Source organism: Malus domestica, chromosome 07 (genome assembly GCF_042453785.1).
Source record: "Malus domestica chromosome 07, GDT2T_hap1".
NCBI lineage: Eukaryota > Viridiplantae > Streptophyta > Magnoliopsida > Rosales > Rosaceae > Malus > Malus domestica.
In genome coordinates this window covers 33,022,544-33,046,525 of record NC_091667.1, presented here as the reverse complement: position 1 = coordinate 33,046,525, position 23,982 = coordinate 33,022,544, and the positions used below count along the sequence as shown (strand labels likewise).

The window sequence follows — 23,982 nt, the reverse complement described above, 5'->3', positions numbered from 1 at the left end:
TTAATATATGATTTTTTGTTAGTAAAAGGTTTTGATATGTCTTTTTCATTAAAGTTCCCTATTAATTATAGTCGTTGGGCCCACATTGCTTGGTCAAAAGGGTCCTCTCCTTGGGCTCAGGAGAGGATCCAAATCCTTAAACTAAGACCGTATAGTTATTTACTAGTACAAAAAATACACCATAAAATGAATCACCTACAAACATATAAGACAATGCATAAATTGTTGTGTGATAATAATTAGGGTTTAGAAATATTTTAGCCGAAACAAAGTTTTTTATGACACAAATATACTAAAATGTCACGTCTCTTGTTAATGGTACGATGTCACATTGCACCATCATCAGTTGTTAACATCATACCCTTCACTGACGCAACCTTCTCCTCAGACATCATCATCCATCTATAAGCATTTACAGAGTCTATTCCGATACTCCTATACGACAACCTTCCGATGATGGTTGTAGACTTGTAGTTCTATAATTGTACATTCAGCGTATGCGAATTGCATGTAAAGGATACAATTTTGTAATAGCTTTTATGCATGCACGATTATAACAGCGTAATTAAGAAAAATTAGTATCGGAACTCTAAAGTAAACTTACAGCACAAACAACATTAGAATAAAAGAGACAAACACTTGTCTTTCTCGCTAGTAAATAGAAAAATTACAAAAATTAGATGGTGTTCTTACACTCCAAAAAAGTGTTCTTACACTATTAAGGGCATAAAGAGAACAGAAAAACAAAACTGAACAAATTTGAACAATAAAATAGAGAAAAAAAATGATATCGTTATAACGAGCCAATCGAGGCCCTCAATGTACTGAATATTTTCTTCATTGTCAAAAAATACTCCTGCCTTCACTAAGATCAACTGGCTTTTAGTACCTCCGCCAGTTGAAACCATTGTGAATGCAGATTTTTGAGATTATTTGTTGCTCACAACAACAGCTTACTCGAAAGGAGCAGGCCTATATGCGCTTCAACATCTGTTGCCGCGACCTCTCCCACCACCACAGGATCGGTTGTTGGAATACCTATCACTTCGAAAACCTCCACCACTACCACGGCCAAACCTTCCTCCACCACCAAATCTTGTATTCCTTGATTCTTGTTCTTGTAAATCAGGCAGTGATTTCAACACCGTTATGCTCACATTAGCTGCACCTGCATTTTCCTGACCTGCACCCCACATGATACGACCAAAATAATCAGACTTCAAGACATCAATACAACAAAATGAATGATACGTTCCATGTCTAAAAGGAAAGAACTGAATAACATAAGTTTCTGGTAGAATCTTAGTAAACTATCGTGCTTGATGAGAATGTAATACACGATCATACAGAGATATGAAAAAAATATTACCAGCAAGAAACAAATCCAAATCTTCGGCTGCCAAATCAAAAACTGCACCATTTCCATCAGCTGTTAGTGCCATACCCTTCACTGACTCAACCTTCTCCTCAAGCAAGAATATATTCAAGACCCCAAAAGCAAAACTGAGACAAGGTTGGTGGAAATTAAGAGTCAAACAACAACAACAACAACAACAACAACAACAAAGCCTTTTCCCACTAAGTGGGGTCGGCTATATGAATCCTAGAACGCCATTGCGCTCGGTTTTGTGTCATGTCCTCCGTTCGATCCAAGTACTCTAAGTCTTTTCTTAGAGTCTCTTCTAAAGTTTTCCTAGGTCTTCCTCTACCCCTTCGGCCCTGAACCTCTGTCCCGTAGTCACATCTTCGAACCGGAGCGTCAGTCGGCCTTCTTTGCCCATGTCCAAATCACCGGAACTGATTTTCTCTCATCTTTCCTTCAATTTCGGCTACTCCTACTTTACCTCGGATATCCTCATGCCCAATCTTATCCTTTCTCGTGTGCCCACACATCCCACGAAGCATCCTCATCTCCGCTACACCCATTTTGTGTACGTGTTGATGCTTCACCGTCCAACATTCTGTGCCATACAACATCGTTGGCTTTATTGTCGTCCTATAAAATTTTCCCTTGAGCTTCAGTGGCCTACGACGGTCACATAACACGCCGGATGCACTCTTACACTTCATCCGTCCAGGTCGTATTCTATGGTTGAGATCTCCATCTAATTCTCCGTTCTCTTGCAAGATAGATCCTAGGCAGCAAAAACGGTCGCTTTTTGTGATCTTCGCTAGATTGCTCCGGTCATTAGTGTGGATAAGTATATAAATGAATAGAGATAGGAAAGCAAACACAAGATGTACGTGGTTCACCCAGATTGGCTACGTCCACGGAATAGAAGAGTTCTCATTAATTGTGAAGGGTTTACACAAGTACATAGGTTCAAGCTCTCCTTTAGTAAGTACAAGTGAATGATTTAGTACAAATGACATTAGGAAATATTGTGAGAGAATGATCTCGTAATCACGAAACTTCTAAGTATCGGAGTGTGGTATCGTCTTGACTTGCCTTATCTGTCTCATAGGTAGATGTGGCATCTTCTCTGGAAGTACTCTTCCTCCATCCAGGGGTGGTATCTTTAACTGGTGGAGATGCACAAGGTAATGTATCAATTTCACTTGAAGCTTACTTGTAGTTTCAGGCTTGGTCAAGCGCGATACAAACCATGTAGTAGGAGTCTCCCAAGTCGCCGAGCTAGGGGATCTGCTGAAAGAGGTGACAGACAAGGTAAGCAATCAGAGCTCCGGCTGATTGTTCACCTTCTCCCCATCTTGCAGCAGCATGAAGGATAAAGAGAAGAAAGATGAGAAGAGATGATATGGGATACTTTTGCTTTTGAAGAAGTAACTTTCCACAGGCTTATTCTTGAACTGAGCTGGAGGGTTTTATGGTTTCCTCCAGAGCCGACTGAAGAATTTGAGGGTCAAAACAAGTCCATCAAATCTAGAGTACGTTCGACCCTGCTGATATGGGATACTTTTGCTTTTGACAGAGTAATGGATGTATCGGCACGTGTGCTGTTACGCTTGTCTCCACATGCTTCCTTGTATCCTTCGCACTTGCCCTATCTGTTCCTCAAGCAGATGCGGTATCTTCCCTGGAAACATAAGATGTTGAAGATGAGTACTCGAGAGCAATGCCAGGTAAGTAATCAGGTAAGGGGTTCCAGGCAGTCAGTTCCTGGCTGGAAGCTTGATTCCAAGTGCTGACTGATTGCTCTCTTTCTCCTTGTCTTGCAGGTAACAACAAGGCCAAAGGAAAAGACAGGGAAAAAGCATGATATGGGATACTCTTGCTTTTAACCCTGATGATATGAGATATTCTTGCTCTAGTATAGCTTGTTTGCAAAGGTATTATCGGGGGGAAAGAAAGCTGAATATTTCGAAAGGCTTCGTTGGGAGTGCCCTCTCAAATATGAGGAAGGGTTGAACATTTTTGCAGGTCTGCCTGTCCGTTGGGGATGGAGGTCGACATATATAGGAGTCTCCCTAACAACAAGTAGTAATGCTATTCCTTTACCCTGCTTGGTCATAGCACGGTAGTGGGAGCTGCCAGCTTCACATGTTTTAACTCTGTCAGAGCACTTTGAAAAAGTGGTATGTGCTCTCGAGAAGTCTTCGACAGAATGCCCATAATTTCCGCAAAGCTGAGTGTGCGTGTGACAGATGCTGACAAGGCTAGAAAAGTAGGTGCCTCTTCGATTTCTGAGATCGGCCCTCGTGGTCTCTGAGCAGCCCAGCTTTTGAGAAAGCGAGCGTCTCTTCGATTGATTCGGAGAACGATGCATCTTCGATTTTTAAGAAAGCAATCATGATGGGGGTCTGGCTCTCGAGATTCGGAGAGCAGTGTCACTTCGATTTTTGAGAAAGTAATCATGTTGGGAGTCTGGCTCTCGAGATTCGGAGGGCGGTGCCTCTTCGATTTTAGAGCAAGCAATCTTGTTGGGAGTGTTTTCTCGAATGTGAGTAAAGGTTGGGCATGTTTGCTAGTCTACCTTGCCACGAAGCACAGAGGTTGACACACAGGGATTTTCCAATTATCCAGCAATGGTACTGTTCCTTTACCCTCTCTTCGATTTTTGAGAAAGTAGTCATGTTAGGAGTCTGGCTCTCGAGATTCGGAGGACGGTGCCTCTTCGATTTTGGAGCAAGCAATCTTATTGGTAGTGTTTTCTCGAGTGTGAGTAAAGGTTGGGCATGTTTACTAGTCTACCTTGCCACGAAGCACAGAGGTTGACACACAGGGACTTTCCAATTATCCAGCAGTGGTACTGTTCCTTTACCCTTGTGGGTAATAATATGGTAGCTAGACCTTCAAAATTTATGGGTCTAAACTTTGTTAGTGCTGTTTCTTTGCTATTCTTTTACCTTTCTTGGTCAGAGCGATGTAGTGGGAGCTGCAAGCTTTACGTGCTCAATTTTGGCAGAGAACTTTGGCAAAGTTATCTGTGGTACCCATGAGCTAGTGTTGCGTGTGGGAAGTGGGTGATTGAACAGTAAGATTCATGTGTTTTCTACTTCCTCAGAAGTCTTCGACAGAATGCCCATAATTTCCGCAAAGCTGAGTGTGCGTGTGACAGGTGCTGACAAGGCTGGAAAAGTAGGTGCCTCTTCGATTTCTGAGATCGGCCCTCGTGGTCTCTGAGGAGCCCAGCTTTTGAGAAAGCGAGCGCCTCTTCGATTTCTGAGATCGGCCTTCGTGGTCTTTGAGCAGCCTAACTTTTGAGAAAGCAAACGCCTCTTCGATTTCTGAGATCAACCCTCGTGGTCTCTAAGCAGCCCAGCTTTTGAGAAAGCAAACGCCTCTTCGATTTCTGAGCAGGCACCTCTTCGATTTCTGAAGATCCGTCGAGTGCAGATTTTTATAGGGGCTGGCATTAAGTTCCAAAGCACACTTGAAATCTCCACCAGTAGAAGCTCCATTCTTGCACTTCTAAGATCTTGATTTGTCCAACCTCTTCTCTCTTCAACACCTTTGAAAATGTCTGGCCCCTCCGACCGTCGTTTTGACTTGAACCTTGTTGAAGAGGCAGCCCCGCCTTCTCCAGACAACATATGGCGCCCATCCTTCGTCTCCCCTACTGGTCCTCTTACCGTTGGGGATTCCGTGATGAAGAATGATATGACTGCTGCGGTGGTGGCCAGGAACCTTCTCACTCCCAAAGATAACAGACTACTTTCCAAACGGTCTGATGAGTTAGCTGTTAAGGATTCGCTGGCTCTCAGTGTTCAGTGTGCAGGTTCTGTGTCTAATATGGCCCAACGCCTATTTGCTCGAACCCGCCAAGTTGAATCATTGGCGGCTGAGGTGATGAGTCTCAAACAGGAGATTAGAGGGCTCAAGCATGAGAATAAACAGTTGCACCGGCTCGCACATGACTATGCTACAAACATGAAGAGGAAGCTTGACCAGATGAAGGAAACTGATGGTCAGGTTTTACTTGATCATCAGAGATTTGTGGGTTTGTTCCAAAGGCATTTATTGCCTTCGTCTTCTGGGGCTGTACCGCGTAATGAAGCTCCAAATAATCAACCTCTGATGCCTCCTCCTTCTAGGGTTCTGTCCAGTACTGAGGTTCCGAATGATCCCCCTCCGGTGCCTTCTCTTTCTGGGGCTCTACCGACTGCTGAGACTTCTCCTAAGCAACCCTTGTGAAGGCTCCCTCTTGTTTGTTTATTTTGACTCATGTATATGTACACATTTGTAGCTTATCGAGGATATCAATAAATAAGTTTTCCTTCATTTCAACGTATTGTGTTAAATACACCAAAACCTTCTTCGCTAAGTTCTTTGAATTTTCTTTTGTTGAAGCTTGTATGTTGAAGCTTTCTGAGTGGAGCATGTAGGTTGGGGTAGTGTTCCCTTAATTTCCCGAGTGAGGAAAACTTCTCGATTGGAGACTTGGAAAATCCAAGTCACTGAGTGGGATCGGCTATATGAATCTTAGAACGCCATTGTGCTCGGTCCTGTGTCATGTCCTTCGTTAGATCCAAGTACTCTAAGTCTTTTCTTAGAGTCTCTTCCAAAGTTTTCCTAGGTCTTCCTCTACCCCTTCGGCCCTGAACCTCTGTCCCATAGTCGCATCTTCTAATCGGAGCGTCAGTAGGCCTTCGTTGCACATGTCCAAACCACCGTAACCGATTTTCTCTCATCTTGCCTTCAATTTCGGCTACTCCTACTTTACCCCGGATATCCTCATTCTTAATCTTATCCTTTCTCGTGTGCCCACACATCCAACGAAGCATCCTCATCTCCGCTACACCCATTTTGTGTATGTGTTGATGCTTCACCGCCCAACATTCTGTGCCATACAGCATCGCTGGCCTTATTGCCGTCCTATAAAATTTTCCCTTGAGCTTCAGTGGCATACGGCGGTCACACAACACGCCGGATGCACTCTTCCACTTCATCCATCCAGCTTGTATTCTATGGTTGAGATCTCCATCTAATTCTCCGTTCTTTTGCAAGATAGATCCTAGGTAACGAAAACGGTCGCTCTTTGGTATTTCTTGATCTCCGATCCTCACCCCTAACTCGTTTTGGCCTCCATTTGCACTGAACTTGCACTCCATATATTCTGTCTTTGATCGGCTTAGGCGAAGACCTTTAGATTCCAACACTTCTCTCCAAAGGTTAAGCTTTGCATTTACCCCTTCCTGAGTTTCATCTATCAACACTATATCGTCTGCGAAAAGCATACACCAAGGAATATCATCTTGAATATGTCCTGTTAACTCATCCATTACCAACGCAAAAAGGTAAGGACTTAAGGATGAGCCTTGATGTAATCCTACAGTTATGGGAAAGCTTTCGGTTTGTCCTTCATGAGTTCTTACGGCAGTCTTTGCTCCTTCATACATATCCTTTATAGCTTGGATATATGCTACTCGTACTCCTTTCTTCTCTAAAATCCTCCAAAGAATGTCTCTTGGGACCCTATCATACGCTTTTTCCAAATCTATAAAGACCATGTGTAAATCCTTTTTCCCATCTCTATATCTTTCCATCAATCTTCGTAAGAGATAGATTGCCTCCATGGTTGAGCGCCCTGGCATGAACCCGAATTGGTTGTCCGAAACCCGTGTCTCTTGCCTCAATCTATGCTCAATGACTCTCTCCCAGAGCTTCATTGTATGACTCATTAGCTTAATACCCCTATAGTTCATGCAATTTTGTACGTCACCCTTATTCTTGTAGATAGGCACCAAAGTGCTCGTTCGCCACTCATTTGGCATCTTCTTCGTTTTCAAAATCCTATTGAAAAGGTCAGTGAGCCATGTTATACCTGTCTCTCCCAAAACTTTCCACACTTCGATTGGTATATCGTCTGGGCCTACTGCTTTTCTATGCTTCATCTTCTTCAAAGCTACAACCACTTCTTCCTTCCGGATTCTACGATAAAAAGAGTAGTTTCTACACTCTTCTGAGTTACTCAACTCCCCTAAAGAAGCACTCCTTTCATGTCCTTCATTGAAAAGATTATGAAAATAACCTTTCCATCTGTCTTTAACCGCGTTCTCTGTAGCAAGAACCTTTCCATCCTCATCCTTGATGCACCTCACTTGGTTTAGGTCCTTTGTCTTCTTTTCCCTTGCTCTAGCTAATTTATAGATATCCAACTCTCCTTCTTTGGTATCTAGTCGCTTATACATATCGTCATAAGCCGCTAACTTAGCTTCTCTCACAGCTTTCTTCGCTTCTTGCTTCGCTTTTCTATACCTTTCACCATTTTCATCGGTCCTATCCTTGTATAAGGCTTTACAACATTCCTTCTTAGCCTTCACCTTTGTTTGTACCTCCTCATTCCACCACCAAGATTCCTTTTGGTGTGGGGCAAAACCTTTGGACTCTCCTAATACCTCTTTTGCTACTTTTCGAATACAACTAGCCATGGAATCCCACATTTGGCTAGCTTCCCTCTCTCTATCCCACACACACTGGGTGATTACTTTCTCTTTGAAAATGACTTGTTTTTCTTCTTTTAGATTCCACCATCTAGTCCTTGGGCACTTCCAAGTCTTGTTCTTTTGTCTCACTCTTTTGATATGTACATCCATCACCAACAAGCGATGTTGATTAGCCACGCTCTCTCCTGGTATAACTTTGCAATCCTTACAAGTTATACGATCTCCTTTCCTCATTAGGAGAAAATCTATTTGTGTTTTTGACGACCCACTCTTGTAGGTGATCACATGTTCTTCTCTCTTCTTAAAGAAGGTGTTGGCTAAGAAGAGATCATATGCCATTGGAAAATCCAAGATAGCTTCCCCATCCTCGTTTCTCTCCCCAAAACCATGGCCACCATGGAAACCTCCATAGTTGCCTGTCTCCCTGCCCACGTGTCCATTTAAATCTCCTCCTATAAATAACTTCTCCGTCTGAGCAATTCCTTGCACCAAGTCTCCAAGGTCTTCCCAAAATTTCTCCTTCGAACTCTTATCCAACCCTACTTGAGGTGCGTACGCACTAATCAGAACGCTAACTCTAAAACAAGAACACAAATTACATCATTACAATTACAGATATCTATATTTAAACAGCTCATGGTGACTCCAACACACAATCGATATTGTTCCCATAATTAGCTATTGCTATCCTTACGTGAAAATAAAACAAAGGAACATAATGGTTTAGAACACAAGGAAAATAGTGATAATTGCTTACGACGGCGAATAAATGGGCTTTCCAGCCTCGAGAAGAACTGTGACATGGTTCTCCATTGAGCTCAGAAGTGATCTCTTCTTTATCTCGGTGTAGCCCTGCACATCATTCAATAAGCAACTCATAAACTGATAAACAAACATTTACATTAATTAATTTAAAAAGCACATCAGGTAGGGAAGAAAAGAAAATCTCACAGCAGCTTTAGCAAGTGCTTTTGACAGCAGATCTACTGCAGATAGGCCAGAGGTGTTAAGTAGCTCCTCGGCAACAGACTTGAAAGCAGGAATTACACTGAAAAGAAAAATGTATTGATAATTAATATAAGAACTTGATTGCATCAAAATGTAATAAGCTGTGCACTGTCAAGCATACCTATCAGAAATTTTGGTTATCATTTCTGCTGCATCTTAACCTACTGCTTTAGATATATCAAGTGGCTAAGGAGCAGAAATGTTCAATTTCACCCCCGACTCTCTCAATTTTTGAAAAATTTGACCTTCTGGGATCATAAAGCATGAAAGCAACTCCCGAATAGCCTGAAAATATGGACACACCTCTAAGTACCACATAACATCAAAGACATTAAATAATAAAATACGAATAAACAAGAAATGCCACATTATTCACGATTAACCTGCTCTCCCTGTGCGTCCAGACCGATGGATATAGTCTTCTACATCAAGTGGAGGTTCACACTGAACCATAAACAATAAAATCAGTATATAGATTGACAAATATTACAAAGCTTCCAAATATGCACACTGACAAACCTGGATAATTAATTGAACATCATTGGTATCCAGTCCACGTGCTGCCACATTTGTGGCTACTAAAGTCATATACTTGCCAGACCTGAAACCGGCAAGTGTGACCTGACAATACAAGAACACAGGAAGGGAAACAACGAATTCTGCCATTAGAAAAACAAAAAAATCCAGCTTTTTTAAAAAAGAAATATCACTATGAAAGGAAAAGAGCCTGAAATAACATATTGTAGTAAAGTTGTACAAAACAGGGGGTTAAGTTGTACAAAATAGGGGAAAAAAGTGCACAGTCAAACAACTTACCTCACGTTGGCCCTCCTGTATGCCCCCGTGCAAAGCTCGGGCTCCAGGCAACGCCTCGGCAAGTCCAGAAGCAGCTTCCTTTGCCTCAGTGAAAATGAAAGTGTAGCCTCCACTGAGTCAGAAACAAACATATCAAGTACATGAAAAATGATTTCCATATAAATTATACCCGAAACTATAAATACAAAGCATATGGTAATTGTTGACTAGAAAACGACCAACCTGCTATATAACAACATATGATATCAGGAATAAGTTGCGATCTTGCTGGACTGGAGCAAGGAAGAACAATACGCTAACATTGGTGCTGGCCTTCATTTTTTCATTACCAACCAGATCTACAGTTTTCTTATCTGGTTTGAGAAACCTAGAAGAAATCTGGGAAAAAGAAAAAGAAAATTTCATTCATTTGTCAAGAATAGAAGGAAAGGTCAAACATTGCAACATGTCCATTTATGTTTAACTGAATTCAGAAGAACAGAAGAACATCCAAATCCAAGATCTTAGTTAAAGATACTTACGCCTTTCACCCAACTCAGCAAGGTTGCACTGAAGAGAAGCGTTTGAAATTTACTTAAATCCTTCACCTTGCCTGAAAATCCAAAGAATAGAAGTTAAAGAGAGGTTGTACAGTACACACAACATAACACTTCAAAAATGTAACATAGACAGAAATTTTGCAAAATTAAAGTAACATTGTACAAAATTTAAAACTCCAGATAGCCCTGTCAACCAAAGATACCTTGACAGCGTAATGTAAGAATAACATTGGTTTGACAGGAGTCAAATAGCAAGAGAATTCAATGAAAACACAAAGATAAAATGATTCCAAGCTTCAGATGGACATTATTAACAAAGGTTTCAATGGACACTACTAACCAGAAACATGGATACAAAATACTTTATAGAAGATATGCAGCAGTAATGCAAATAGGCAAATATGGTATGGAAAACAGATGTTGGGATTACCCAAAAGACATACCTAGAATGAGTTCAACATCATCAACAAACCCCATCCTCAGCATTTCATCAGCTTCGTCAAGAATCCTAACTTTCAAGGTACTCAAGTCGATATTCCCCCTCTCTATATGATCCTACATAAAGGTCGTACCCAGTACACAAGGCTCCCGCTTTACGCAGGGTCTGGGAGAGGTGAATGTCGGCTAGCCTTACCCCCATTTATGGAGAGGCTGCTCCCAAGTCTCGAACCCGAGACCTACCGCTCATGGGCGAAGGCACTTGCCATCGCACCAAGTGCGACCTCTCTATATGATCCTACATATTCCCACAAATTTAATTTAGCTTCATAAGTATATTGCATAGTACCGAACTGACACAAGAACTCAGCTACAATGAGAAATAGTCAATGCCTTTATACGGCCAGGCGTTCCAACAACAATATCCACCCCTCTCCTTAGCTTACTTTCTTGAGACCTGTAGGGAGATCCACCGTATACACAACATGCTGCTAGCCCCACAGCACCGCCATAAGCTTCAAAATCGGTGAAAACCTGAATGAACCAAAAATTGTCAAGGGTACTCTACAAGCCAAACCATTGCAAGCATATCATTCAGACTCCAGGGTAAATAAAAATTACCTGTTTGGCAAGTTCCCTGGTGGGTAAAAGCACGATAACAGTTGGAGGCCTACCATAACCAGTCTTTCTAAATGCTTTTGCAGGCCCATTTGTTACGGACTCCAAAACGGGCAACACAAAAGCTAGAGTTTACCCTGAAATATTGCAAAACAAATAAGCATACAATTCAGAAACCTGAACAAGAATCACATCAATAAGCTAAATATTCCAATCCAATTCAACACACCACAAAACAATGAGTAAAATTTTGTGCTTTTTGGTAACAATTTGGGATGTCAGAGTAAAAATTTGCGCTTCTTGAGTAAATCAAATTTGCCTGTCCAGTTCGAGCCCGACCAACCAAATACAAACCTCCAAAATGGTATCAAATGTCATGGCCTGAACAGCAAACAAGGATTCAATCCCATTCTCCTCAACTTGGCCCTCAACAGCACAGTAATTCGAAACTTTGACACTGCATCAGGATCCTTTTCGATTGTATTTGTTAGGGGGAGATGGATGTCAACCATGCAATGCTCTGTAAAACTTAAAATGCTGTATAGCAGCTCTTGTTCGTTGTATTGAATACCGTGATTTCACTTGGCAAGAAAGACTTCATTTACACAAATTCACAGGGCTCATGCACTGTAATTTGCAGTTAAGATTAAAGGAAATGCAAAATACCTTTCACCCAAATTGGAGGAGCACTGGTGGCATTAGCAAGTTTGCAGCGGGAATTGGCATATCAATATCTTCACAGTTTCTGCTCAAGAAAAAATCAAATGTATTCCACATGTGGAGATGCATACCTCTCCCTGGCGACATAGTCACATCGATGAGAGAATATTATAGCTGAGCCTGGAGGGATGCAACCAAAACCCCTGAAAATTGTTTCTTTGTTCAGATAATAAAATTTCCCAAATTTCGAAATATAATTCCGAATCAAAAATTGGGTTTGAATTTTGATTACCTAGAATTTTATTACCCCAAGGGAGGCGACCAAAATGATGACGGAGAAGATAAAATAGCACACAATGAGCTTGTGATTAATGAGAAAGATGTCAGCATGCCCAACATCAAAGTTGACATGTAATTGAGAAAGATTTGGGCAGCCACAGAGATTGAGATCTCCAAGGCGTTCCAAATTACAGAGAGTGTCGGGAAGATCTACAAGGCTTTTGCAGTCTCTCAGATTTAATATCACAAGACCCTGAAGCCGTTCTATCGAGGGGGAAAGCTCTCTGATACAAGTTCCATCCAAGTGAAGCTCTCTTAATCTTTCCATATTTTCTTCAATGCTTGGAAACACCTCAAACTTTGTACAACCAGAAAGACTGACATATGTAAGGGACTTGAGATGACAAATGTTGTTTGGAAGACTTTTCAATTCCTTGCAATCTTTTAGGTCCAAATAACACAATCCTGTGAGATTATTAATTGACGAGGGCAGTTCAAAACACACCATCAACCTCCTCTCTTCATTCATTTCAAAACAATAATAGATAAAAGAACAACTCCAAAGAAGTGACCTGCACTTCAATTCCAAAAAAGTAAAAGTGAAACTTTGGAGTTCTTGGTGAGGGTGGGTTTGTGGTGTTGAGGTGTGCTTGCAGTGGATTGAGTCGTGGCAACTTATTCATTCGGTGGAATTGTGAGTGACTGTGAGAGACAGACATTGGTCGCTGAGGGGACTTTGAGTATTTGGGGATGAGTCAAGGAGAGTCGGTCAAGCTTTGTTAACAAATGTCCTCTACCAATAACTGGAGAAAACCAACAAGCTAGAAAGGCTGTGTAGCAGGTCTTGTTTGCTGTATTGAATACCATGGTTTCACTCAGCGAGAAAGGCTTCATTTCTCTTTGATTTCCTTCACAGGAAAAGGTGTTCAAAATTTTATAACTACCGAAGCTACTGATGAATGCAGATTGTGCTGATGATACATACGACTAGATTGAAAAACCCGTCATTATACCCCACTAACGCAAAAAAAGCAATCTAATCTAGACTAATATAGTCATGTACACAAATTCAGATATAGAAATGTTGAGATAAAAGGAAATGCAAAGTACTTTTCACACAAATTGGAGGAGCACCGGTGGCATTAGCAAGTTAGCAACAGGAATTGACATAGCAGTATCTTCACAGTTTGTGCACTAGCCGTCAGGCCATGCCAATTCAACAAAGCCACTGCACGTGGCATAGTGACCGATTGATTACTTCAAAACCAAGCTTCGTATCCATGTGTTTATCAGCAGAGTGTACCTAAAACCCCCGAAAATTATTTCTTTTTCAGATAAAATTTCCCAGAATTTGAAATTTAATTCTGGATCAAAAATTGGGTTTGAATTTTGATTACCTAGAAATTGGGGGGTTGGGGCAGCGAGGGACCCAGGCAAAACGGAGCTCTGATATGGCGTGTAGCCGTCGTGGATGCCAATGATGTTTGGAAGGTGTTGTACATGTGTCAAACCTTCACTACGGATCTCTGTAGTGGATGCCGATGATGTTTAGGAGCATAGTACACGTGTGAAAAAGCCAGTATCCCCACTATCAAAATCCACTGCATTATCCCACAAGCGCACTAAATCCTCAAAGTTGACAGGTAAATGAGAAAGATTTGTGCATCCGCAAAGATTGAGAGCTACAAGGTGTTCCAAATTACAGAGTGTTGGGAAGATGTACAAGGCTTTTGCAGTTTCTCAGATTTAAATACTCAAGCCCCTGAAATCATTCAATCGAGGTAGAAAGCTCTCTAATAGAAAGACTAATCCTAGAAGAATATGACGAAGAAAATTACCCATCCTGTCACTGAAAATTGATTGTGGAAAGCAGCAGCACCCACCGATGATTGAAGTAGTACATATAAAGACAAGAGCAGTGAACAAAGCTCCACGATTATACGGATTATAGGACACCAAAAAATGCTAGCAAAAATAAGACAAACAGCCTGAAGATACAAAAAAAAGTCAAAGTTAAAACTAAAACAAACGTTAAAAGTTGACACTCATACAGTCTGCATTTTTTTTTTTAAACAGGACTGAATGATCACAATATTCTACTCCAGATTCATACACCGATGGAGGAGCCAAGTTCAAAATTCAATAAATTAGAGTATTACTGGTCTATAGGAGCCAAGTTCGATACATATAGTCTGCAAGTTCATTGTCATTGAGTTGCAATGTTATACGTATATGAAATTATGTGTAGGTGTTCAACATTTACAGAGGCTATGATGTCCCTCTGTTCTATAGGTGTTCCCTTCAAGGTAAAAAGAGTAAAATATCTGTCACCATGCTATCTACAGAACATAAAGCTATGAAACAAGAAGAGAAGTGACTGAAGAATGATAAATTAGCTTACATGGCAAGCAGTTGGGTACCCACGCCCAAGACAGCACAAAACAATGACATGTTTGGGGGATATCTGAAAACATCACCATGAATGTATTTCCAGCCAACCTCCTCGTCTTCTTCTTCGCCACTGTTTGAGAACCTACGAGAAGATTAATTACACTAGGCTGACCAAGTTAAAACATAATGTAGTTGGACAAGATTGTGAATAATGTTTTACTTTTTCATATTGTTCTTGAGGCGTCGCACTATGAGCAAAGCAAGCAATCCCATCAAAAGCACAATGATGATAATAGAATTAATGAATGAGAACCAATGACTTTTCTGGTGGACTGGCAAAAAGACTTTTATCATCAAGCATCGAAGATAGGAAGGCGTCAACGCTGATACTTCCGAATGGAGATGAGGTAAAAGAGAATGGAGATGCTGTGTTCTCTCTGTCGTCTAAGTTCTCAGTATTGACTCTCAGATTAGTTGGGAAGCTCATTTGGTTTCCTTGAGACTGCTGTTGTTGATAAGTATTGTTATGATTGTGTCGTTTTCGTTCTTGCTTTTCTGGTGATGGTGGCGGTGGAACTGAACTGCCGCCATGAGAACATGTATGCTTCCCTTCGTATGTGATTTCGAAGACGGTGGGGTCTTCATCTGATCTTTGCACTTTCTTTCTGGCCCTACATTTTTGCGTGAACAGGTACGTGCATCTGTAATAGCTTCTGCGGATTTTAAACAAGTTGGTCATCAGAATTGTTCATAACACACTGAAACTTTCCATCTTACAGAAGAATACTGCTGTGTTTGCAGCTTCTCAAGGATGAAACTTTTCTCTATCAAAATCTTCAGCTTTTGTGCACGTGCGTATTAAAGGTAATGTATTTTATATTGCTTTTTAACACGTGGGACAAGTGACTGTTACTGCAAATGATTGCAGCAGGATACGATTAACTGATTAAAGTAAAACAAGATCCTTAATTTTACCTTGGATATTTGGCTCCTAGGATGTCTTTCTGCCCATATTTTCTCCAGCTGTGACCATCTTCATGGGGTCCTTCAATCCCATTCTCAGAGATTACTCTCCTGACATGTTCTGTCCATTTGGCCATTGCCTTTCTGCAATATGCAAATTCAAATCAGCATTTGGTTCTTTGCGATTACACTCGTTTGGTGGACAGGATTAGATTGGATTGGATAACCCATCAGATGGATTAGCGACGAGGAAACTTATCCTTCCCAATCCTACCATTTTTTGTGGGAATTACACGGCTAAGTTTCCTTCGCCGCTAATCCGTCTTCTACTTTCAACTCAGTTCCAGTTAACCGAATAAGTGAACTCAACGTCAATATCAATTTCTGTTATATCGACAGCATGATTTGGATCACAAAAAGCATGTATTTCTATTCGACGGACCTCCTCAGCTTCTCCTTCAAGCTCTCGGCCAGAACCTTCATGTTCATCGAGCCCTTCACCATCAGCAGCTCATTCTCCTTGTCGATGCTCATGTAGGTGAACCCTGCCACGTCACCCACGTTAAAAACCAAACCAAAATCACAAAAACGGCGGCGTTTTACTGCGAAAAGTTGCCAATTAGTGGGAGATGATAAGCTCACCTTTCGTCTTGGTGACAATCCTGTGGATCTTATGGATGCATCCCTGGCAGTGGAGGTTCAGCTTCAGAACCGCCATCCTCACCGGATGCTGCACACACAAATATACAAACCCATTTAATTAAAAATTAAATAATTGAAAATATTGAGGCAGGCGCACGTTAGCGAAAGGGGAACCAGTGCACCAGTGCGCCGTTGGAAGTACGCACCTCTTTGGTTTTTTCGTAATTGGATTTCTCCAGCGGCTTATTCTTGGCATCGCCGCCGTCGTCTTTGTTGTCCTTCACTTCTGAAATCTCTGGAAACATTTCAAGACTCGAGCAGCCACAAAGATCAAGGGTTTTGAGAGATTTCATAGGAAAGCTGCTTGGAAGACTCTTAAGTTCCTTGCAATCTTTTAGGTCCAAATATCTCAACCCCGTGAGATTATTAATCGACAAGCATAGTTCTTTAATTTTTGACCCAGACAAATCAAGCAATGATAGTTTCTCCATCACTTCAGAAATCTCTGGAAAGATCTCAAGACTCGAGCAGCCACAAAGATCAAGGGTTTTGAGAGATTTTATATGAATGTTGCTTGGAAGACTCTTAAGTTCCTTGCAATCTTTTAGGTCCAAATACTTCAATCCCGTGAGATTATTAATCGACGAGGGCAATTCTTTAATTTTTGACCCAGACAAATCAAGCCATGATAGTTTCTTCATCACTTCTGAAATCTCTGGAAAGATCTCAAGACTCGAGCAACCACAAAGATTAAGGGTTTTGAGAGATTTCATATGAATGCTGCTTGGAAGACTCTTAAGTTCCTTGCAATCTTTTAGGTCCAAATACTTCAACCCCGTGAGATTATTAATCGACGAGGGTAGTTCTTTAATTTTTGACTCGGACACACTAAGTCGTGATAGTTTCTCCATAACTTCTGAAATCTCTGGAAACATCTTAAGACTCGAGCAGCCACAAAGATCAAGGGTGTTGAGAGATTTCATACGAATGATGTTGGGAAGACTCTTAAGTTCCTTGCAATCTTTTAGGTCCAAATATCTCAACTCCGTGAGATTATTAATCGACAAGCGTAGTTCTTTAATTTTTGACCCGGACAAATCAAGCAATGATAGTTTCTCCATCACTTCTGAAATCTCTGGAAACATCTCAAGACTCGAGCAGCCACAAAGATAAAAGGTTTTGAGAGATTTCATAGGAATGCTGCTTGGAAGACTCTTAAGTTCCTTGCAATCTTTTAGGTCCAAATATCTCAACCCCGTGAGATTATTAATCGACGAGGGCAGTTCTTTAATTTTTGACCCAGATAAATTAAGAGCTTTTAACCCCTCAATCACTTCTGAAATCTCTGGAAACATCTCCAGACTCGAGCAACCATCAAGATTAAAGGTTTTGAGAGATTTCATACGAATGCTGCTTGGAAGACTCTTAAGTTCCTTGCAATCTTTTAGGTACAAAGAACTCAACCCCATGAGATTATTAATCGACGAGGGCAGTTCTTTAATTTTTAACCCAGACAAATCAAGCCATGATAGTTTCTCCATAACTTTTGAAATCTCTGGAAACATCTCAAGACTCGAGCAGCCAAAAAGATTAAGGTGTTTGAGAGATTTCATATGAATGCTGCTTGGAAGACTCTTAAGTTCCTTGCAATCTTTTAGGTTCAAATAGTTCAACCCCGTGAGATTATCGATAGACGAGGGCAATTTTTTAATTTTTGACCCGGATAAATTAAGATGTGATAGTTCCTCCATAACTTCTAAAATCTCAGGAAACTTGTCAAGCTTTGAGCAACCAGAAAGATCAAGGGTTTTAAGAGAGCGCATATGAATGTTGCTGGCTAGAATCTTAAGTTCTTTGCACCCATTCAAATTCAATAAAACAAGTTTTGTAAGAGTCCAAATAGATGGGTGAACCTCAACTAAACTTATACAATTTTGAAGGATTAGCCTCTCAAGATTTGGCACCTTTGTGAAGTCTGGGGTCTCCTTAAGGTATTGACAATAACTTAAATTGATGAATTTCAACTTTTCCAGCGTCTGTTAAAACATTCAGGAAAACATGTATTACTTAATAAGACATCTCATAACCTAACATTTAAAGGAAACATATACATGTAAATGATGATTGTACATACCTGGATTCCTTCCCAAAGTTGCTCAATGAGACTGTATTGCATGTCAAGGTCAACAAGATTTTTGAATTGAAAGTTGGATGGCAAAGACTTAAGGGGGAATCGAAGCCAGGAGAGACACCTCAACTCACGAGAAAGAAACTTGAAGTGCCCAATCAGGTGCTGTTTGCAGTAATTGTACTTCTCGTGACTGATTTTGAGAAGTCTTAGTTGGGTCATACTAACAAATGCTTCAGCATTTAAGCATACCTCATCTGAGTTCGATAAATCCAGGATTATGCTTTCAACTACTTTTGTAGCCTGTGCAAATGAAAGTGAAGGGAAAAATAGTGAGCTTTTTAGAATGTGAAGTTAATGGTTATTTTTTACGGAGCCGTTTGATAATCATTTCATTTTCAGTTTTTAACTTTTGTTTTGATTATTTTTTTTAAGAAATATGAAAATTGAAAACACATAACTCGTTTGGTAACCATTTTAGTTTCCAATTTTAATTTTCAGTGGGCCTAAGAAATAGAGTTTGGTCAAAAGTTGAAGCTCTAAGCATTGTATACGAAAAAGATTTCTCACCTTATTTTGAGTTAGCACATGATGGACATCTTCATAACTCCACAACCTACTTCGTCTTCCAGGCTCTTCGATAGATTCTTGGCGAACTATTTCCCGACCCATTTCCTCTAGTAAATCATGCATATCCAGTTCCCCATTCACTGAGATAGTTATGAGAGCTCGATCCATTAGAACTCTTATCCCAGCATGAGGATTGTAATCACAGCTATCCAGAATTTCGGTTGCATAGTCTTTTTTCATTCCTTTAAAGAAACATGCAATGTCTAGAAAGATCTTCTTCTCTTTATGATCTAGTCCATTGAAGCTTGTTCTAAGCACATCATTAATCCCGCTTTGCGGGACGTCCTTTAATTTCTCGAAGACATCTTCCCACTCACGTACAGTTTTGTTATAAAGAAAAGCTCCCAAGACCTTGAGTGCTAAAGGCAGACCTTGAGCATATTTTACGGCACGACTCGAGAGAATATAATAATCTCTAGTGGGTTGGTTTTTTTTGAAGGCGTACCGCCTAAAGAGTTCCAGAGCTCGTGGCTCACTCAAAATCTTGGGTTTATATATAGCATCAGCTAAGCTTAGTAATTGCGAATCTCTAGTTGTTATAATGATTCTACTTCCACCACCAAAGGAATGTTGCCCTCCAAGTAAAGCTTCAATTTGTTCTAATGTGTCCACATCATCCAGAACAATAAGAACTTTTCTCTGACCTAGGCTATTTAACATCACCTGGAAACCATTCTTCGAAATGTCGGAACTCCCCACTTTGTTGTTCGAGACACTAGATATAAGTACTGTCTGCATATGTAGTTTGCCGTGCTTCATGAAATCTTCCTTGACATTTTCAAGAAAGCAACAAGCTTCAAATCGACGAGAGATTTCATTATAAACAGCTCTAGCGATGGTTGTTTTGCCTAAACCACCCATACCCCATATTCCAACAACGCGAACATCATCCAATTCCACCCCAGGAGGATCAAGATGTAATCGTAAATGCATTTCATGCATATGATAATCCATTCCAACCAAGCCATTATCTTTGCTTGATGTTGATGAGATGTGGATCACTTTCCGAAAAACATCTTCTACAATTTTCTCAATAAGCTCTGCATCATCCCTGTCAAATTTAAAAAACAATATAATGACAACGCCAAATAAAAATTAATGGGTCGTTTTGTGAACAATTTTGTTTTCATTTAATTTTTATTGTTAAACCCCTCCCCAAATTTCTCTGTATTTGTACAATGCCCCTCAAAGTTTATTGAATTGTTTTGCATTTTGGTCCCTCATTTCTTACCCTATCCAGATCCACTTTTTGGATTCCTTCAAAAGCAGTGATAGGATGAGAGGATTGAGGGAATCCAAAAAGTTGATACGGATAGGGTAAGAAATGAGGGACCAAAATGTAAAAATTCAATAAATTTTGAGGGACATTGTACAAATACAGAGAAATTTGGGGAGGGGTTTAACATTTTAAGTCCAGATTTTGAGTTTTCAAATTTTTGGCCTTCAGTTTTTAGTTTCACTGCAGGTAGTTATTAAACAAGTTTTTCAATTTTTCTCTCATGGTATATAGTAGTCCTAAAAATCAACAATTAGATCTAAAGGGTCTTTACAACCGTTTTGTACTGAGTATTTTGTACCATTGTAGCCGATCACAAATTTTCTTCTGTTAGTTTAAAAAATGAAAAATAAAAAATGAAAACTAAAAACTAAAAGTAAAATGTTCATCATATGATTACAAAAATTAACGGGAAACTAAAACAAATTAGTGATTACACATAGTTTCGTGAATCCCAGCCGGATAAACATTTTCTAGTTATGATATTTGTACAGTAAAAATACGTTAATAGCAAGTGCGTGGGAGTGTGTAGAAATTAACTTACTTATAATTTAGTGAATTCCAACCGGATAAATCGGTGGCTCTGGCAAGAGCAGACCTCCAGCTCTGCACCTCCTTCACGTCAACGTTAGAATGGCGTTCATGTTTAGCAAAAGCTTCTGCAAAACTTCCCTTGAGTTTACGAATATCGGATGGATCGACTTCGTAGAAAATGGGGACCACAATTTGGTTCTTGTTATCGCTGCATTCCAGGATTTCCACGAGTTCTTTCAAGCACCAAGTGGAAGAAGCATAGTTTTGAGAGAAAACTACAATCGAAAGCTGTGACTCTCGAATCGCTGTCAGGAGCTCGGAGGAAAGGCGGTCGCCTTTTCTGAGCTCTTCGGAATCAATGAAGGTGTTGACTGGTTTCTGAAGCAGAGCTTTGTAAAGATGGCTGACGAAGCTCCTGCGAGTGTCTTCCCCTCTGAAATTGATGAACACATCGTATTTCAAACCAAGGCCAGAAGAAGAAGAAGAAGAAGAAGAAGAAGAAGAAGAAGAAGAAGACGACGAAGAAGAAGAAGAGGTGTTGATTGGTTTCTGACGCAGAGCTTTGTAGAGATGGCTGACAAAGCCCCTGCGAGTGTCTTCCCCTCTGAAAAGAAGAAGAAAAAGAAGAAGAAGAAGAAGAAGAAGGAGGAGGAGGAGGAGGAGGAGGGAGAAGGAAGAAGCCATTAATCAATCACACCTGGTCAGCGATGATCGAGCAGCTTAAGACTAAGAGGAATGTAAGAAAAGAAATACTCAATAGATCTACAAACTGGATCACCAGAAAATGGTCTGATCGATACCAAGTCAATGAGTCAATGCAAAAGGGAAAAGGGAATTATGCTTTATACACCTTCAAGGAAATTTCGGTGTGAAAGGAGTGTGCATTTTTTAATTTTTTTTTACCCAAGAAAATGCCAAAAAAGGGGTCAAAGTAGTATGTTGAGTGATCTACACTCTCTACGTTGGGCGAGGTTTCTGCTGGGCCGGGTCTGCATATGAGTGGGTGCCAAAAACGATAAAAAGAAAAAGCCTTTTTCTTTGATTTAATATTTTTAAATGAAAAGTAATTTCTTTGTGCCTTTTGATTTAATATATTTAATAGAGTCTTGACACATATTTATTTAGTTTTTAATTAAAAAAATACTAACTTAGCAATGTGTAAATTGTAGCAATGGTCCATTAACTTTAACTTAATTGAAGCAATGGTTCCTCAACTAAAAATTCATTATTATTGGTCCATCAATTCATCAAAACATGCAGTTATAGTCCTTCAACTAAAAATATATTATCATTGTTCCCCCAACTTTAATCCAACTGAATAAATGGTCCATTAACTTTAACCGAATTTAATCAATGGTCCCTCAACTTTAACCCAATTGTAGCAATGGTCATTCCAACATAACTCATTTTAACAAAATTCTGACGAAGTTGACAAAAATGACCATACCTATATGTTTTGATGAGTTGAGGGACCCCAATTGTAGCAATGGTCCTTCCAACATAACTTATTTTGACAAAATTCTAACAAAATTGATGAAAATAATCATAACTACACATTTTGATGAGTTGAGAGACCAATAGTAATGGATTTTTAGTTAAGGGACCATTGCTCAAATTCGATTAAAGTTAAGGGACCATTGTACCATTAAGAAAATGTGAAGGGTCAAAGTAGTATTTTGAATCTGCACTTGCCTACCCAACAACTTCTTAGTAAACCGGAAATATTCCCGATTAAATGTAAGCATCTCACATATATGTCATATCTAACGACATCGTGAGCGGCAAGTAAGAGATTAATAATTGTTTGGCTTCTAATCTGATGTCGTGGTAGTAACGATATTACTCTGAAATCTTTGATGTATATGCTTTTGGCTACAAAACTACTAGAACTTCACAAATTGCGTATGAAATAAAAAAATATTGACTAGATTGAATTTGCATAATCTACATTTCCACTACACATCGTTGTTTGGCTCGTGTTCTAAGAGCAGTTCTACCCCTAACACAAATGCGCCAGCACCCAGCGCATTTCTCCACTCAATGAACAATGATAGACCCCAATAAACAGTAATAGGCCAAATGCATCTCCATCCCTAAAACTAAATAACCTAGTCAATTTTATTAAAATATTATTAATTTTTATTATAAAATAATAATTTAATTTTTAATTCTTCTTCCCACTTTTCTCAAAAGGGTCTCTCTGGACTCCTTTTTCTTCCCTAATATACAAAAGTCCTTGTTTATATGTCAATTAGGTTTCAAATTTCAAATTCCATCCACTTTGTTTCTCTACAAAAACATCAACTTCCATTGACAAAGGCCATTGAATCTTTGATGGGACATCATCACTGTTGCAGAAGAGAAGCCCCCTCCTCATACCCGGTTCTGGTTTTCTTGGCGATGGTTGCAGAGCTTCTTCTTCTGTCGTCTTTGATCTCCCTCCGCCCTGGAATCAACCTTAGCCCCGAGGAGCTCTGCACCAAGAACCTAGAATCAACCTCAGCCTTGAGGAGCTCTACACCAAGATCTCTTTGCGACGCGTTGATCGTGCAGGAAGTTGATGACCCGGTTGACGTCAGATGGCCCAGCATGTGGGTCTGTCGATTTTAGGCCGATCTCTTGCCTGGCTTGGGCTAGCTGCCAGTCAAAATGCTGGGCTGGAGTGGATAGCCTAGGTGCCGGGCTAGTTTTTTGGCTGGGTGCTGGCCTATCAATTCCCCGGTGGAACTGGTCTAAGGCTGAAACCGGATTTGAACATCGCAGCAGCAAGCAAAGGAGACCAAATATTACAGAAAATGTGTTTATTCCAAAGCATTAATAAAAACAAACATTGATATTACTTCACGCCAAAAAAAAAAATACAGTGGTGGCAGCCACACTACAACAATAGGGCTTCTCACCCTATACATTCTTACATTGGCTTTTGTATTACCAATTGCAACTGGTTAGGTTGAAATGGTGTTTTCTGCTATGAATATTTTTCAAAACACCACTGCATAACAAAATGGGAGCTCAATGATCAAGTGATGGTTTGGTTGTTTACATTGAGAGAGATGTTTTTGCTTTTATTGTTAATTAGCTTATTATGCGACGTTTTCAAGGCATGAAATTTCGCCAACAACAATTGCAACTTGTTTGTATTAATAAATTATGAATGACATTAATATTCTCTACTATCTAAAAGGATTTTGTTGTCTACAATTTCTTGGAAC

General features: G+C 40.1%; 1 protein-coding gene and 1 pseudogene across 2 annotated transcripts; both read right to left on the bottom strand.

Moving 5' to 3' along the window:
- Positions 1 to 617: 617 nt before the first annotated feature.
- On the bottom strand, positions 618 to 12,735 carry LOC103440091 (DEAD-box ATP-dependent RNA helicase 7-like; annotated as a pseudogene).
- A 325-nt stretch (positions 12,736 to 13,060) lies between these two features.
- On the bottom strand, positions 13,061 to 21,584 carry LOC103439681 (disease resistance protein RPV1-like). 2 transcript variants are annotated; one of them, XM_017333433.3, is made up of 11 exons: positions 20,781 to 21,584; positions 18,901 to 20,011; positions 18,337 to 18,633; positions 16,409 to 18,238; positions 16,203 to 16,290; positions 16,003 to 16,105; positions 15,573 to 15,704; positions 14,818 to 15,310; positions 14,608 to 14,739; positions 13,604 to 14,194; positions 13,061 to 13,509 (listed from the first exon to the last, which is right to left on the bottom strand). In XM_017333433.3, exons 1-8 carry the CDS (start codon positions 21,452 to 21,454, stop codon positions 14,896 to 14,898), a joined length of 4,650 nt encoding a protein of 1,549 aa, XP_017188922.2. In that variant the 5' UTR covers positions 21,455 to 21,584; the 3' UTR covers positions 13,061 to 13,509; positions 13,604 to 14,194; positions 14,608 to 14,739; positions 14,818 to 14,895. The 2 variants fall into 2 exon arrangements, with proteins under 2 accessions (XP_017188922.2, XP_008376488.2); XM_008378266.4 differs by lacking the exons at positions 13,061 to 13,509; positions 13,604 to 14,194 and adding an exon at positions 14,403 to 14,505.
- Between the last annotated feature and the right edge of the window lie 2,398 nt (positions 21,585 to 23,982).